The sequence below is a fragment of the Diaphorina citri genome, unplaced genomic scaffold, assembly GCF_000475195.1.
Source record: "Diaphorina citri unplaced genomic scaffold, Diaci psyllid genome assembly version 1.1 scaffold1491, whole genome shotgun sequence".
Taxonomy (NCBI): Eukaryota; Metazoa; Arthropoda; class Insecta; order Hemiptera; family Psyllidae; genus Diaphorina; species Diaphorina citri.
Genome location: NW_007378917.1, coordinates 61,351 through 80,085, shown reverse-complemented (window position 1 = coordinate 80,085; position 18,735 = coordinate 61,351). Strand labels below are relative to the sequence as shown.

Below are 18,735 nucleotides of genomic sequence, written 5' to 3'. Positions count from 1 at the left end.
CAACGCAACATAATTCGGAACGATAGCCGGGCCGAAGTTAATGGGCGTGGGCGCCCGACTAATAGCGGTTATACCTAGCAATTATTTGCTTATTCCAACACAAGAGCCGTTCGCCGAACCGGAACAGAGGGATAGGACAGGATAGAAGTCATAGGGATAAGCTAAAGCCCTGCTACTCGTGAATCGAAAAAAACAGTGTCAAAGGATGATAGTTTTGGATTATTATTATTATCTATGTCTTGTTATTATTTATTACCTCCCTATCCTATTATTAGTTATGATTATTATTATTATCTATTATTTTTTATTATCTTATGTGGTGTTATGTATTTTATTTTTATTTTTTGTATTTTTTTTTTCGTTTGATTGGATATTCGCGACCATTAAAACTGTTGAGACGGAACAGAATACTCACTTCGAGTACGCTAGAACACTTTAGAGTGATTTTTTGTCAGTCTGATTATCCGTTGTCTCTGCCATGGGATTGATGAATGAGGAGCTGTCAACAACCCTATATAATATCTCAAGGCTCAAATGGAGCGTGTATGGCCATATCCCTTCCTTCCCATCGGATGTAAAAACCCGTTACATGGTATCTTGATCCATGATTCACATCTAAAATTTCTTTTTTTTTAATTCCACTAGATGTCCATGCGATGCTCATTAGTATTATCTTATCTAAGTTATCCGAGTGGGAAGAAATTGGATAAATACCTAGTCGTTCTATCTCCGTGATCGCTAGTCTCCGGATCCATCACATCGATAATAATGGATATGTTATCAGGAAGGATTTGATTGGTATCCCGTGCATGCACCCATTCATTTAGGCCTATGCAGATCTTTTTTTTTTACTTTAATAAATCTAAATTAAAATAAAACTTTCTTTTCTCTCTCTCTCTCTCTCTCTCTCTTCTCTAATAAGATTTCTTTCTATCGCAGACTGGCAGGACTTTGATCAGTTCTCAGTTTTTCATCGTTGGAACCTCACCTCGCCACAAAAATAAATAAAAAAATAAAATGAAAATAATACCTAATACCTAATAGGTAATGAAATTATCATAATCGTAAGCTAAAAGAAACACACTCTATAACAGAGTGTACCTACCTACATTAATACTGTGTACTGCTGTAGGTACTCTCTCTCTCTCTCTCTCTGGTAGTACAAAGACCCGTGCCTCAACCTTGACCCAGAGACACAGTGCGAGAGAGAGAGAGAGAAAGACACAGTGCGAGAGAGAGATAGAGAGAGAGAGACACAGTGCGAGAGAGAGAGGTATAGAAACCTGAATGACTATAACTTGGTATTGACTACTATAGGGTACCAAAGTACCATTTATATTAAACGCTGAGGTGACACATGCTCTGTATAGGCATGGCTTAGGCTAAACACAGAGTGAAGTAGGCATCGAGCATCGAACACCGTGGTACTCAGTACTTAGTAGGTACCACGAGGTACTTATAGCTTATACCTAGTAGGTACCACGAGGTACTTATAGCTTAGTAGGTACCACGAGGTACTTAGTAGGTACCACAAGGTACTTAGTAGGTACCACAAGGTACTTAGTAGGTACCACAAGGTACTTAGTAGGTACCACAAGGTACTTAGTAGATACCTGGTACTCACTGCTGGAGCACAAACGATCAACCCAAATATCCCAAAATATGTAGGGTATCCATAGAGTCAAAATTTTCTAATAGATACCTAATCTAATAGCTATTTTAGACATCATGATTTTTGTATAGGCCATCATAGCATAGGCCTAATTTTGCATAGGATTTCTATTTATAGGTATGTAATTTATTCAACTCAAAATCCAAAGAAATAGGTCGTAGAAATCTATAACTTCGATGATTTTTGCTTGTAAAATTACATGAAAAACGTTGATAATTCCGCATATTGGTCTCGACATCGACGGTTTAGTCTGGTCACAAGACTGTTTAGTCTCGTCATAAGAGAGTTCTATCTCGACATGGATTGGTGGAAACCACCCGAGACTCCTATGGAATGGGAAGATATTCCAGAACCAATGGACTGGGAGGATATACCCCCTCAACCTCCCACCCCAATGTGGGGAGAGGTTGTCCCTTCGTCCCCGCCTTCAAACTTTTCTAACCAATCAAATCTCGCCATACAACCGAACGCGTGGAAGGCGGGGCCAATATCTTCCCAGGGTGTTCATTGGGGAACTCTACCTTCAGCGAACCAATCAAATGTCTCCAACCAAGGAAACCTCTCTAACCAATCAAATCTCTCCAAACAAACGAATATGTGGTGGGCGGGAACTAATTTCTCCCATCTTGGTCCTTGGGAAAGTCTCCGTTCATCGGCAGAATCAAATCTTCACAACCAAGCGAACGTATCCAACCACTTGAATTTCTTCAACCAATCAAATCTCTCGAATCAAGCGAACAAATGGGCGGGGCCTATTCCCTCCCAGACTGTTCATTGGGAGACACTTCCATCGGTCGTCCAATCAAATCTCTCGCAATCCAACACCTCTCTAGTATCCAACCGATCAGATGGCTTCAGGCGAGGTTTCAAATGAAACTTGAAATAAAAATCAATCGTGGATAATATTTTTAATTCTTTAAAGGGGTTTAACTGCTAATGGTCGGGTCCACAAAGTGAGTTTAAAGTCTGTTTTAGACTGTTCATTGGGAGACACTTCCATCGGTCGTCCAATCAAATCTCTCGCAATCCAACACCTCTCTAGTATCCAACCGATCAGATGGGTTCAGGCGAGGTTTCAAATGAAACTTGAAATAAAAATTAATCGTGGACCGTGGATAATATTTTTAACTCTTTAAAGGGGTTTAACTGCTAATGGCCGGGTCCACAAAGTAAGTTTAAAGTCTGTTTAAGTTAAACTCTTGAATTAAGTCATCAAAAGTTAAACGGGGTTTAAACTGACTTTGTGGGCCCGACCACCAGCCATAAGGTCTCTTCACCCCGAAATCAAAGTTAGAAGGAGAGAATGAACCTCATTTGTTTAGGATAAAATTCGACCTGGGCGGAAATCGAACCCGCGTTTTAGCACTTACAAGGCACCAAGGCAGACGCGCTAGCGCGCTACCTTCCAAGTTAACAATTCTGGTGCTCTTACTCTGAAGAGATTGGACTGTTGAGTACCACAGCATCACCTAAAACGTTTGACCTACTTAACTTGGTACCAGAACCCATTTTAAACTCATTGTGTACCATTTTTTTGTTCAATTCTTTCGCTTTTTTATTCAAGCTATGTACTTACCTACCTATTGATATCAGGGCCTTGGATAGCGTAGGAGGAAGGGGGCCCCTGGGGCCTATTTCTTAAAAAGATAGAGGTATAGGTATGTTTATTTTTTTTCTTTCTTCCTTTTGCAGGGATTTGGTAGAGGGAACTTAACTGCTGAAGGTCTTATCCCCCTGAAATCGAAGAACGAATTAAGGAAGATAGGATAGGAGAAAGCCAGCCGTTCCGATGTACAAATATTATCACATCAGGATGAAATCCGCACCGGGCGGTAATCGGACACGCGGCCTAGCGCTTACATAATAATAATAGTGCTTATATTTATAAGTATCTACTGCCACAATAATAGTAGTAGCCTACTGCTGGAGTAAAGGGACTTTACAGTCCTATGTGAGCAGTATAAATAAGCACTATTATTATAATAAATGTAAAAAAAGTCAAATTATGAAATAAGTTGTCACACATAATTGTCCTTCCTCAATTAATTACCCTTCGTTAAATTGAATGACTTGAACTGGACTCGAACCATACCTCGGCTGGGATTGAACCCACGCCCTCCTGTTTACCAGGCGAGCGCCTTGACCACTAAACCACCGAGGTAGGTACTACACATAATGCAGACTCGCTAACAACCAAGCTTACTAGGTTGACTTTGTGAGCTTTTTTAAAGTCAACTATTTGTCAACCCTGTATATTTATTGGCACAGTTATTCTACTCAAGGGCTTATTGGCACAGTTATTCTACTCAAGGGCTTATTGGCACAGTTATTCTACTCAAGGGCTTATTGGCACAGTTATTCTACTCAAGGGCTTATTGGCACAGTTATTCTACTCAAGGGCTTATTGGCACAGTTATTCTACTCAAGGGCTTATTGGCACAGTTATTCTACTCAAGGGCTTATTGGCACAGTTATTCTACTCAAGGGCTTATTGGCACAGTTATTCTACTCAAGGGCTTATTGGCACAGTTATTCTACTCAAGGGCTTATTGGCACAGTTATTCTACTCAAGGGCTTATTGGCACAGTTATTCTACTCAAGGGCTTATTGGCACAGTTATTCTACTCAAGGGCTTATTGGCACAGTTATTCTACTCAAGGGCTTATTGGCACAGTTATTCTACTCAAGGGCTTATTGGCACAGTTATTCTACTCAAGGGCTTATTGGCACAGTTATTCTACTCAAGGGCTTATTGGCACAGTTATTCTACTCAAGGGCTTATTGGCACAGTTATTCTACTCAAGGGCTTATTGGCACAGTTATTCTACTCAAGGGCTTATTGGCACAGTTATTCTACTCAAGGGCTTATTGGCACAGTTATTCTACTCAAGGGCTTATTGGCACAGTTATTCTACTCAAGGGCTTATTGGCACAGTTATTCTACTCAAGGGCTTATTGGCACAGTTATTCTACTCAAGGGCTTATTGGCACAGTTATTCTACTCAAGGGCTTATTGGCACAGTTATTCTACTCAAGGGCTTATTGGCACAGTTATTCTACTCAAGGGCTTATTGGCACAGTTATTCTACTCAAGGGCTTATTGGCACAGTTATTCTACTCAAGGGCTTATTGGCACAGTTATTCTACTCAAGGGCTTATTGGCACAGTTATTCTACTCAAGGGCTTATTGGCACAGTTATTCTACTCAAGGGCTTATTGGCACAGTTATTCTACTCAAGGGCTTATTGGCACAGTTATTCTACTCAAGGGCTTATTGGCACAGTTATTCTACTCAAGGGCTTATTGGCACAGTTATTCTACTCAAGGGCTTATTGGCACAGTTATTCTACTCAAGGGCTTATTGGCACAGTTATTCTACTCAAGGGCTTATTGGCACAGTTATTCTACTCAAGGGCTTATTGGCACAGTTATTCTACTCAAGGGCTTATTGGCACAGTTATTCTACTCAAGGGCTTATTGGCACAGTTATTCTACTCAAGGGCTTATTGGCACAGTTATTCTACTCAAGGGCTTATTGGCACAGTTATTCTACTCAAGGGCTTATTGGCACAGTTATTCTACTCAAGGGCTTATTGGCACAGTTATTCTACTCAAGGGCTTATTGGCACAGTTATTCTACTCAAGGGCTTATTGGCACAGTTATTCTACTCAAGGGCTTATTGGCACAGTTATTCTACTCAAGGGCTTATTGGCACAGTTATTCTACTCAAGGGCTTATTGGCACAGTTATTCTACTCAAGGGCTTATTGGCACAGTTATTCTACTCAAGGGCTTATTGGCACAGTTATTCTACTCAAGGGCTTATTGGCACAGTTATTCTACTCAAGGGCTTATTGGCACAGTTATTCTACTCAAGGGCTTATTGGCACAGTTATTCTACTCAAGGGCTTATTGGCACAGTTATTCTACTCAAGGGCTTATTGGCACAGTTATTCACTTGCAAAGTGTGGGTACATTGGTGGTGTAGTGGTCAAGGCGCTCGCCTGGTAAACAGGAGGGCGTGGGTTCAATCCCAGCCGAGGTATGGAATTTTATCCTCAATATAATTTGAGAATTTGACCACAATAATAGTAGTAGCCTACTGCTGGAGTAAAGGGACTTTACAGTCCTATGTGAGCAGTATAAATTAGCACTATTATTATTATAATAAATGTAAAAAAGTCAAATTATGAAATAAGTTGTCACACATAATTGTCCTCCCTCGATTAATTACTCTTCGTTAAATTTAATGACTTGAACTGGACTCAAACCAGTAACCTCCAGATCCAACTCCACCACACTAACCAATATAGGATGGTAAAGAAAAGCATGCATCCGCCCAGTCAATTTTTCTTCTTTCAAGCCTTTTCCTATTTAAATAGGGTCGGCGTTCCTCATCAGTCTCTTCCAGGCAGCCCTCAAAATCAAAAACTAAAAAACGGGAACTTATCAGGGCCCCCAGTAAGTGCAGAGGGGGCCTTAATAATGATATTGGGGCCAATCTTCCAAAGATACGTGGGTAGCGCCCTGGTAAGCATCAGATACGAAGAAAGTAGGGGTGGGGTTGCTAACACAATGGGCCTTCACTTTAGCTATGATGTCGTTCACATGATCAGTGTGTACCTGAAACAAATAGAACACCCGGTATGTTAATTGATAGAATATACCTTGTTTATACTACCTGCATAGGAGTAAAAAGTCACTTTACTCTCGCAGTCTGAACAAGGTCTTATACGATATTTCATTGGTTCTTCTTCTTCGCCTTTTCCCGTGTTCAGACGGGGTCGGCGTTTTTCGTCAGCCTCTCAATCAGCCCTGGGGTGATTGCTTTGGGCTGTCATTTGGTTTTGGCTACAAAATGTTTTTGTTTTACGAGTGGATGCCCTTCGCACTCAATGGAAATTTCAGACAGGTATCCTCTATGTAAGTTTAGTCCCCCAGCCAGACTAAGCTGGTCTACTCTCTGCTTTAAGTCTCCAAGTCAGGCTCTTGAGGCTGAGTGGGCCCCGCAACAGCCAGTCACGGATTCAATCATTTACCTACATGATACAAATGTTTGACCCCGCCAGGAATTGAACCCAGCGTCTCCGGCGTGCAAGGCGAGCGCAGTGACCACTACGCCATGGGAGCTGATAATAAGTAATATGTTATTAATCGTAGGCTGAGTTCATGTTCTCTTGGCAAATATGTCCGTGGCTTTAGGCATCCAATGACTTTTTTTTTCTTCCTCTTCTTAAATTTAGTGGACTTACCAGGGCAATCGCACATCCACCAAACCCACCACCAGTCATTCTACATCCCAATACTCCTGGTAGTGATTGAGCACAGTGGGCAATGTCATCTAACTCCTTGCATGATACCTCGTAGTCATCTCTGAAACATTTTAAAATAAGAAGTCTCTTAACATTTTTCAACCGTTTAATAGGGACCAAGATTAAAAAAAAAAAAAAAAAAAAATCTGGTGTGAACATCACACGACTTTCTATTACATTTGCGGAATACCGATTGCAATACTTTCATTACTAGTATAGCTCCGCTATACTGTAGTAATAGAAAGTACAAAGTTTGATAGAGGGATGCGCAACAACGGAGGTCTTATCGTTCCTCAACGCCAAGAGAGGACAGGATAGGAGAAAGCCAGCTGTTCCGAGAACGAACCTTAGCTATTTAAGATGAAGTTCGCCTCGGAAGGGAATCGAACCCGTGACCTAGCGCTTACAAGGCAGACGAGTTATCTTCCAAGCTAACTTGGCTGGCTACATTACCTTTAGTTAGAAATTAGTCCAAATACACACTACGTTCGGCGTTGCTTTTTCAAGGGACATTCTACGAGATGGGCATGCTAAGACACAGACACCTTACCTCAGGGAGTCATGACTCTCATTCATCAGTTTGCCGAAAGTTTCAAAGTCTCCTTCCTTGAGAGCGTTGGCTCCCTTGTAAGTTCTATCTATCTCTGTAACTACGTGATGACCTCGCTTGTATTCTTCATCCGACAGTAACTTCTGAGCGTGCTTATCTGAGGGTGGAAACATATGTAAAATGGTAGACAATTAGTTTTGAAAAAAAAAAACATAGTTTTGAAACAATCGCGTTTAAAGTTTATAAGTGCCAGTCTAGTTAGCTTAGTTGGTAGTGCGTCTGCCTTGTAAGCGCTAGGCCGTGGGTTCGATTACCGCCCGGGGCGAATTTTATCCTGATGGGATAATGTTCGTTCTCGGAACGGCTGGCTTTCTCCTATCCTGTCTTCCTTCTCTCTTCGACCCTGGTAAGCATCAGATACAAGATAGGGGGCCCACATTACTATCAGGGGGCCCCAGTAAATACAGAGGGGGCCTTAATAATGATACTGCGGCCAATCCTCCAAAGATACATGGGTAGCTCCCTGGTAAGCATCAGATACGAAGAAAGTAGGGGTGGGGTTGTTCACACAATGGGCCTTCACTTTGGCTATGATGTCGTTCACATGATCAGTGTGTACCTGAAACAAATAGAACACCCGGTATGTTAATTGATAGAATATACCTTGTTTATACTACCAGCATAGGAGTAAAAAGTCACTTTACTCTCGCAGTCTGAACAAGGTCTTATACGATATTTCATTGGTTCTCGTTCTTCTTCGCCTTTTCCCGTGTTCAGACGGGGTCGGCGTTTTTCGTCAGCCTCTCAATCAGCCCTGGGGTGATTGCTTTGGGCTGTCAATACTAGCTGAATTCCGTCGCTTCGCTCCGGAATCCCGCTAGTTCATCCCGAGGCATGGCCAAACTTGTTATTTTCAAATGAACACAATGTTACAGGGTTCAAAAAATTGGCCACAACTTGTCGTAGAAAAGTATCTCTTTGATTCTTTCACAGTCGTGTTCAGAACAAAATTTGCTATCCTGAAATGCAGACTTTCAAAAAAAAAGGGCGTAAGTAACGTTACGCCCTTTTTTCCAGATCAAGCCTCAATTGTAGGTAATCATGTAAAAAAGAAGCAAGAAAAACTTACCTTCCAATGATTTGAGTGAGACATCTCGGAAGCTGACCCTGTGCAGTTTATCCAGCACAGATTTACATTGGGCTCTCCTAACCGCATACTCAGAGGATGATAGTTCATGATGTACATTGGAATTGATAATGAGGAATACATACTGATGATCATCACCTAATGGTATGTGCCGGGCCTCGTGAGTTCTGTATAACAACAATATTCACATTTGAGGTGCATTCTATGAAACGCCCAAGGAAAGTGTGAAATGGGAATAATTTCACAAATTGTCTAGTCAATTTAGGCATTCTATAGAATACCTAGGTATGTGGGCTATAGAATACCTAGGTATGTCTTATATCCCATTTTATTCTAGTCTCAAGTGTTCTTTTATGTTCTTTGTCTTTTGTGTTTCACAATATTGTAGAATATTGATAAACATTAAATAAAGTTGACATTTACATTCTACAGAATTCCGGTAACATATCTACATATAATCGACAGCTGGTTGACTATGTTTGAACACACCTCAACATTGGGAAATGCCTGTCACAAATGTCGTTCCCTGCTTAATACACCACGTTAAATTTTATGACCCAACTTGGAGTCGAATTACTAACCTGCAGATCCAGAGACCACCGTGCTAACCACTGAGGTTGAAGTAATAAAAAAAAAAACATGACAATTATTGTCAAAATTATTGGTAAAAGTAGATGCCTTGTGCCAAACGTGCCACGGATGGGGAAGTTAATCATCAAATCTCAAGTTGTTCCAGAAATGGGTTGACTGATGGGGAGTTCATTTAAAATATGTTTCAAGTGACTTACTTGCAGTCTATAAGCAGGGCACTTCCTTCTTCTCCCATAACAGATACATATTGATCCATAATACCACTCTGTAGGTACACGGGAAAAGGCGAAGAAAAAGAAGAAGAGTTTTACTTAATAGAAAGGTTCGTTCAGACGTACAAGTAGAGACGAATGGGTTAAGAGCGAGGATCGGTGGAAGATAGATTCGTTCTCGGAACGGCTGGCTTTCTCTGATCCCGTGTTCCTTCTCTCTTCGCTTTCAGGACGATAAGACCTTGGCAGTTACAGTTCCCTCTGTCAAACCTCCTAAGCTTACCCCTTGAATTTTCTACTAGCATATCGCACTAACTTTGTCTTACCCTGTATTTCAAGTTATATTATTTCTCGAGCTTGTCTTACACTGTATTCAAAGTTATACGAGTATTATTGTGTGAGGTTTTGTTATCGCAGGAGAGTATTTTGATTCCATTAAATCTCAAACAAATAAAGCTCAATTGTAACTTTATTGCTAAGAGATTAGCTACGTAAATACCTACATTCTCTCTAATCTATGCGTCTACAATCAAATACTCAATACTGTAATCTTTTTCAATCCAATGCTATAAGGAAATGAAAGTACAGTACGTTCATAAAGTCACTTACACCTTACACGCCCCCTGAACTTTTGATTTTTGAACGATTTCTTTTTGGTTTTGACTTAAAATTAAAACTTAGAAAGTTGTAATTCTTTTATAGGGTGTGTGAAAATTCGGCTTAAAGGCCAATGAAATGGCTATGAAACTTCATTATCATTTTTTTTATAGGTATACGGAGGTTGTTTTTGTAGGTTGTAGTTTTTTTTTCTTTTTACATAATGTCAACACTTTATCGGTACCATTGAGATGGAATTGTCCAAGAAAGCAATAACTGACATGTTTCCTATCCTATCCTTCCTATCTAACATGCGGTTTGTGAGTCTACAATAGAACACAAAACTCCTTACTTACCATGGGCAGTACAAAGCCATCATTATAATCGACATGTTCTCCTATCAAATTAACCCTGCCTGGTGCACATCCCGCCCACTGGGGCTTAGCATTGAATTTAGCCTCGTATAGGGCGTAACCCTTCTTGAGCAGATCATGGGCGTTCTCATAGGTTGTAGCCATGGTTTACACTCTGTGTCGGGAGGTTTACACTGTGGGTTGGGGAGCAAGGTTGGGTGGTTGGGGTAGGAAGATTGAAGGTTGGATGAGTGAAAATCTGGAAGAAAAAAAAAAAGAAATAATAATTAGTTTTCTTCAATAATAAAGAAAAGAAAGGAAAAAAAAGTAATTAGTTTTTACTTTCTATTACTTTTCTTAAGATTAATTTTCTTGAAGAAGAAAAAAGAAGGCAAGGGAGGGAGAGAGAGAGAGAGAGAGAGAGAGAGAGAGAGAGAGAGAGAGAGAGAGAGAGAGAGAGAGAGAGAGAGAGAGAGAGAGAGAGAAAGAGAGAGAAACGGAGTGAGGTAATGTTGAAAAGTCTTGTACGCGGGAGACCCAGGTTCGTTTCACGGTGGAATCGAAAAAATTGTAATATTATACCTTCTACTCAATAATATAAATAGATAAAATTTTATTATTTTCGAAAGTTTGAAGCACATTTACCAAAACACAGTAAGCCGAAGCGCCTTGAAATCGGTGTTCAAATCACCCTTACCTATTTACAAGTACCTAACAACAACCACTTTACTACAAAACTGGAGCTCTACACCGGCCGAGAAAGCGAAATAAAATAAAAAAAAAAACAACAGCTTTTTGCACTCTTCGAAATAATAAAAGCCTAGGAAGAGAACACAGTATAATTTCCAACTATTGCAAACTAAATACGCACCAAACCACTCGGAATTCAATAACAAAAGTAATCGGAACAGCTATTAAATTCGACTTATTCGACTCTCGTTCCAGAAATGGGTTGACTGATGGGGAGTTCATTTACAATATGTTTCAAGTGACTTACTTGCAGTCTATAAGCAGGGCACTTCCTTCTTCTCCCATAACAGATACATATTGATCCATAATACCACATGGCACACCGGCAAATGAGTGTTCTGCTTCTTGACATGCTAGAGCTTTGTCTGTTAATCTGTGAGAGGGAAAATAGAATATGTAAGTATAGGTAGTTCACAATAGACTTAGGTGTACTTGATATAATCCACAATACAGCTCAAGTTCATAGTCACTTTTGGTTGACCAATCTTAAAAATCCGTCAGTAAAGTTGTCTCTGGTGAAATTTGGAGATCCTCTTAGAAATCTTAAAAAATTTCAATTGTATTTAAGTTTTAATGGTTTGATGATTGATAAATAATTAAAATACAAAAATGCCTATATGTACCTATATATATAAAAACACATTTTTCTTTCTTTTTTGAGTGTTCACTAATTGTTCCCTCCCAATCTATTTCAGTGTTGTTGTTGTTGTAGTAGGTAGTTGTTGGAGTTTTTTCCAACTTACTTGAGTGTTTTCTCATCAGTAATAGACTCGAGGAATGTATAGGTGGCAACTTCCAGGGCAGCACTACTGGATAGACCACTGCCCATGGGCACAGACGAGAGAATAACCGCATTGAATCCTGGCACTGGAGCTACTCTGTCTAGAACATGAAACAGTAGAGAAGATATTCAAGCACAAAGAGAGAAGTACATAAAAGAGGAATTCAAGTCAAGAAAATTACCTAGATGGTCACCCACCAAGTTAAAAATCACGCGCAACGTTGCTTCACTTTGGTGATCCATTTGGAACTGGTGCATTTAGCACTTTGGCTACCAGACTCAAAATGCGTGTCTTTCCCCAGGTACCAAGCCCATATCTCAGGAACTACTGAACTCTAGTGAGTGAGAACTTAAAACTAATAAATGCAAAATAAGCTTGATTTGTTTTCTCGCACTTAGCTCTAAGATCTTCCACCCAAACAAAAGGTAGGTATCAAAGAGCATGCTTAAAAGGTACCTTACATGATCATTAGTAATGTAATTACTTGTAAATAATGACATTACTCATGATCGTGTAAGGTACCTATAAGAGGACTCTACACATTAGACAGACCGGCGCGGCGAACCAAAACGAAACCTGACGTGACTACAAATTCAGTTTGCTGCGATCGGTCAAAGAGGGAGGTTTATTCTTAACTGAAAAAATTCTCACGTTTTTAAATGAAAATGACATAATAACCAATTCCTTTGCATTAGTTAACAACAACAAATGAGAGGAAAAAAAAAAAAAAAATTCAAGCACAAAGAGAGAAGTACATAAAAGAGGTATTCAAGTCAAGAAAATTACCTAGATGGTCACCCACCAAGTTAAAAATCACGCGCAACGTTGCTTCACTTTAGTGATCCATTTGGAACTGGTGCATTTAGCGAGCTATCACCGCAGGCTTTTATAATATTTGACGGGGAATTCAGCTTGTTAATGTGTATTTTCACCATTTTACTTTCGAAAACCGAAAAGATTCCCCCTCTTCAAGATGGTTTCCAATGGTTTAGTACAGGCGTAATGTTCCTTTGTTCTGTATTCTATGTATATCCTTTGAAAAAATAAAACGTCCATACGATGAATAAACAAAAGTACAGGCGCTACCGCGCCAGAAGAGGAGAAATGAGCATACAGACGCTAATACACCAAAAGAGGGGAACCGAACTTCAGAAAAAGGGAAAATCGTCTCAGTTTCCAAAGAAGAAAACCACGATTTTTTACTTACCATTGAAAATGCTGACCACTCCTTTGACATAGTTGGCCCATTTGGGTGCTCCAGGGGTCAGTTTTTGCACCTTGGGGATGTCGAAACTAATGTCCGTGGGTTTGTCTGCCCTCGCGCTGTCGGAATGAAGGTGAATCTGGTTGGAGTTGTTCCTGCTGCCCAGGAGTACTGTCACCACTGGGAGACACTGGAAGTGAAAGGTCATTTAATAGAACGAAGTGAATTGAAAGTTTTAACCCAACTCGGAGCCCATAATACCCAACCTGCCTCGGTAGCGCAGTGGTCAAGACGCTCGCCTGGTAAACAGAAGGGCGTGGGTTCGATTCGAGCCGAGGCATGGAATTTTATCCTCATTTATTTGAGAATTTGACCACATAATAATGGAGCTTTAAGGTTTAAATGGTAGAAAACGCCTCCGGCGTTAATCTCGCCTAGTGGTTACCTTCCACTCAAGAGTCTATTATTATTATTATTAGAGAGGACAGGATAGGAGAAAGCCAGCCGTTCCGAGAGAACGTACCTTATCTGTTTAGGATATCGGGCAGGAATCTAAATGCAGACGCGCTGGAAGGTGGAAGGTCCAAGCTAACTAGGCTATCAATGTCCTCTCTAAAATTTGCCCGGGCGGGAATCGAACCCGCAGCCTAGCACTTACAAGGCAGACGCGCTACCCTCCAAGCTAACTAGCCCTAGCCATCTACAAGGTAAGAAATTTGACGGAAAATTCGAGGACCAAGTTTAAGTCAGAAGATCATCAGTAACCCAGTATGTGGTTTAGGAACAAAATCTTATCAGTGGAAAGCTTATAAATACGTACCTGTTTATGATATTTTGACCTATTGATAAGAGAGTTATCAATTCACCAAGTACCTAAATAGGGTACTTATATTTATATACTTACCGTACAGCTTCTCTTTACAATACTTCTCCAGATTTTCCTTCCCTTCTTTTTAGTTCCTTTCAGTTCCACTTCAATTTTGGAATTATATTGATATTGCTCCTTAGAGCTTTCTTTGTTGTCCTTTCGGATTTTTTTTTCAAGGCTTTCCTCTTCTTTTTTTTTTCTTCAGAAAATATTGTTTTATCACAAATTTCATAAGGCCTTCCAAACAAAATCTAGTCCCTCCTTACCTACCTACCGAATACTACAGGGTCATATCAAATCATAATATGTAATATTTTGTTCAAGTATTATTTATTACTTAATATGGTCTGGCTGGAGGACGTTAAACAGGGAGTAGACTAGCTTAGTCTGGCTGAGGGACTATAAACAGGAAGTATACCAAAATGAATTTTCTTTCCTAAAGAAAAAGCAAAGGTTGAGTGCGAAGGGCATTCACTCGTAAAATTTGTAGCCAAAACCAAATGTCAGCCCAAAGCAATCACCCTAGTTAGGGCTGACTGAGAGGCTGACGAAAAACGTCTGTAGGTACATGGGAAAAGGCGAAGAAAAAGAAGAAGATTTTTACTTAATAGAAAGGTTCGTTCAGACGTACAAGTAGAGACGAATGGGTTAAGAGCGAGGATCGGTGGGAGATAGATAAGGTTCGTTCTCGGAACGGTTGGCTTTCTCCTATCCTGTCTTCCTTCTCTCTTCGCTTTCGGGACGATAAGACCTTGACAGTTACAGTTCTCTCTATCAAACCCCTACAAAAAAAAGTAAAAAGGATCAATTTACTAACCCACTAGCCTACCCCTTGAATTTTCCACTAGCATATCGCACTAACCTTGTCTTACACTGAGAAAAAAAAAAAAAAAAAAGTAAAACCTTCCAAACAAAATCTAGTGCCTACTTACCTACCTACTAAATACTACTGGGTCATATCAAATCATAATATGTAATATTTTGTTCAAGTATTATTTATTACTTAATATGGTCTGGCTGGAAGACGTTAAACAGGGAGTAGACCAGCTTAGTCTGGCTGGGGGACGTTAAACAGGGAGTAGACCAGCTTAGTCTGGCTGGGGGACTATAAACAGTGAGTATACCATCTTAGTCTGGCTGGGGGACTATAAACAGGGAGTACACCAGCCTGAATTTCCCTCGCTAAAGAAATCGCAAAAGGTTGAGTCCGAAGGGCATTCACTCGTAAAATTTGTAGCCAAAACCAAATGTCAGCCCAAAGCAATCACCCTAGTTAGGGTTGATTGAGAGGCTGACGAAAAACGTCTGTAGGTACACGGGAAAAGGCGAAGAAAAAGAAGAAGAGTTTTACTTAATAGAAAGGTTCGTTCAGACGTACAAGTAGAGACGAATGGGTTAAGAGCGAGGATCGGTGGAAGATAGATTCGTTCTCGGAACGGCTGGCTTTCTCTGATCCCGTGTTCCTTCTCTCTTCGCTTTCAGGACGATAAGACCTTGGCAGTTACAGTTCCCTCTGTCAAACCTCCTAAGCTTACCCCTTGAATTTTCTACTACTTTTGACAAAGGAGCCCGTATTGTAGTGTCTTGTATTTTTGTAGCCAAGGGAAACAGTTTTGGAGGGTCTTGCATGTTTTGTAAGTACACAGCAAAGTTTTGTAGTCAAATGAAATAATTTCGAGTCTTGTATGTGTTGCAGATACACAGACATCAAACTTTTGTAATAAGCCCCCTTCTGTTCCAATTAAGACTTATTGAAAGGTGGCTGCGACTGTAAAACCAGATACTTTACCAATATTTTCTTGACAAAGGAGCCCGTATTGTAGTGTCTTGTATTTTTGTAGCCAAGGGAAACAGTTTTGTAGGGTCTTGCATGTTTTGTAAGTACACAGCAAAGTTTTGTAGTCAAATGAAATATTTTCGAGTCTTGTATGTTTTTTAGATACACAGCCATCAAACTTTTGTAATAAGCCCCCTTCTGTTCCAATTAAGACTTATTGAAAGGTGGCTGCGACTGTAAAACCAGATACTTTACCAATTCTTTTTTTAAGGCATGAGGACTCTTTTCCTGAGGACCATTTTCCATTGAAGTTTCATTTGCAGGATTATTTTCTGTTGAAGTGTATTCTGCATCATCATTTTCCATTGAAACGTCTCTACTTACTCCATCATTATAATCCATTGAAGTCTCTTCTTCACCATCAGACTCTTCAACAGGTATAATCTCTGGAGTATTGTCTTCATTTTGAGAACCATTTTCCACTGAAGTAAGACCTTTTGAAGTATCTACAGAACCATTCTCTTTCTTATGTCGAAGGTAGATAAAAGAATACACGGTGAAACCAATCTGCTCAATGTCTGACCTAATTTAACTATTTTATTTCAAACCAAGTTCAAATTCCAATCTTGATAAATAATATTGAAGGAAAAAAAATCCAGTTTTATTTTAGGTACAAACCTAAGAAGTAGACAAGAACATACTACAAACATACTAATTATCTATTTATTACCTGTGGCATTGGTAGAACCTCTACTATAGGTACAGTGACAACTTATAGGTGCCTGTAATATTGGTACAGTACCTATGTACCTAGATCATGAATATGTATAATGTAGCTACGGGCAAGGTCATCATGTATATCCTAATCATACTTTTTCAATTGTATTGCTGTTCGTTTGATATCACTAGTGCTTTGAATTTTTCTCCCTACTTTTCCAACACAACATTATCAAGGTAAGAAAAGAAAATCATCCCTAAAGGGTATTTAGGTGAAAAGTCTTTGGATCATACAGTATAACTCTAACATGAACTTTTCGAAGTGTTCTAATAAATAGGTGTTGAAAATAAACAAACCAACGAACAGACATACAAACAAACAACTAAATTAATAATCTGTGCATTTTCCCCAAAGTTTTTAGACACAGCGCAATCTTTTTTTTTAGGTTTTAAATTTATACTTTTCGTTCCTAGATTATAACACGACGCGACATTTTCTCTACACAACTTACACAACAACCTTTTGTTTCGATTTCAGCTCAGACAAGATCTCTCCCAGTAAATTCCAAGCTATTCGAAACATGAGCACGTTCACTGGTAAGCGGGATAATTATAGTGGCGTAGCCGTGGATTTGAACCAAGAACCCTATGAAGACTTTGCACAACAGCTTGAACGTAAGTGACCAGGTGAGACGAGTGGGTTAATTTCATTAGAATATGCGACCTCTTTTTGTGAAGTCAACTATCATAAGAACCATTCTAGTTTCAATGAAAATAATATGGATAAAAAATAAGAATGATAATTGAAAGGATTTGCGCAAGAAGGCCCAAAACTTGTTAAGGCCTTTTTTTTTGGTAAATCGGCTTTTCCAAAGCAAAACATTCTTAAAAAGTCGTATAGTTCCAAAAGAACATAGGATAAATACTGACAAAAAGGTTGCGAAGTCCTAAAATAATTATGTGTGATAAACTCTTCATCAAGATGTAGGTGTGGACTGTAGATACAAGATTCGGTTAAAATCCTCCCAATACGTTTCAGTATAAATCAAAAACTTTAATGCTGTTTTACTAAAAACTTAATTTTTCGTCTCTCAAGACGAAAACCTTCGGTTCGTAAGTCTGAACTTAAACCTATCTTGAATTAACCCTTCAATTATACGAGGTGTTCCAGACAAGAAAAGGTAAACCAGTGTTGTCAAAATGGAAAAATAGCCATTTAAAATGGTAGAGAAAACGGCAACAACATTATTTTCCGCAATTTTTCGTCTCTCAAGACGAAAACCTTCGGTTCATAAGTCTGAACTTAAACCTTTCTTGAATTAACCCTTCAATTATACGAGGTATTCCAGACAAGAAAATGTAAATGTAAATGCAGTTTCTTTGTGTTATTATGTGAGATAGGTACCATGTCTATCTCATGGACACGGAAAGCATCACAACTCTTGGTGCTCACTGCAGCATTGTAGGATTGTTCTCAATATCTCAATAATCCTAACATCCAATGTTTACCTACCACGCTGGCACCGGTCGCTATGCGCATTTATATGTCATAGCTACTCATTATCCTCACGAGGCTGAGTGGGCCCCGCAACATCCAGTCACGGAGTCAATCATTTGCATGATACAAATTTCTTGACCCCGCCGGGAATCGAACCCGGGTCTCCCGCGTGCAAGGCGAGTGCAGTGACCACTACGCCATGGGAGCTGACGGAAAGGCTATTTATAGAGAACCATATCCACGTTCAAGTCAAGAAAAAAGATCTTTTAACAAGGCAAAACATGAAATGAAAACAGGTAGGTACTTACATTGATTAGAGATCCGCCTAGAATACCCGTAGAACAGTTGATATCTACAATCTGAAACACAACCCAAAAAGTCACCCATCCATTTATTGGCCTTGCTCGGCGTAGCTTAACATAGATGACGCTAAAACCGGTCTTAAATTAACGACTGAAATGTTATCTAAAACTTTCTCGCTTTGAGTTTATAGGTCGTCGCGACAAATTTCAAGATCAGAGCTCATTTGTGTGAGAAAATGTGAAAAAAATCCCCCAAAAACCAGTTTTTTTGGATTTTTGGCTTTATGGTTTTCTGGACAAAATTTGCACCACCATTTTCGTGTTCCTGGTAAAAAGACCTTTAATTTGATATATAGGTCGACCAGGTTTGGATAAGTCCTTCTATGGGAACAGACAGACAGAC

General features: G+C 39.6%; 1 protein-coding gene across 1 annotated transcript; it reads right to left on the bottom strand.

Moving 5' to 3' along the window:
• Positions 1 to 5,872: 5,872 nt before the first annotated feature.
• On the bottom strand, positions 5,873 to 13,378 carry LOC103516117 (galactokinase-like). Its single transcript, XM_026828604.1, has 7 exons — positions 13,174 to 13,378; positions 11,928 to 12,066; positions 11,432 to 11,557; positions 8,664 to 8,848; positions 7,535 to 7,691; positions 6,925 to 7,045; positions 5,873 to 6,295 (listed from the first exon to the last, which is right to left on the bottom strand). Exons 1-7 carry the CDS (start codon positions 13,376 to 13,378, stop codon positions 6,152 to 6,154), a joined length of 1,077 nt encoding a protein of 358 aa, XP_026684405.1. The 3' UTR covers positions 5,873 to 6,151.
• Positions 13,379 to 18,735: the final 5,357 nt, after the last annotated feature.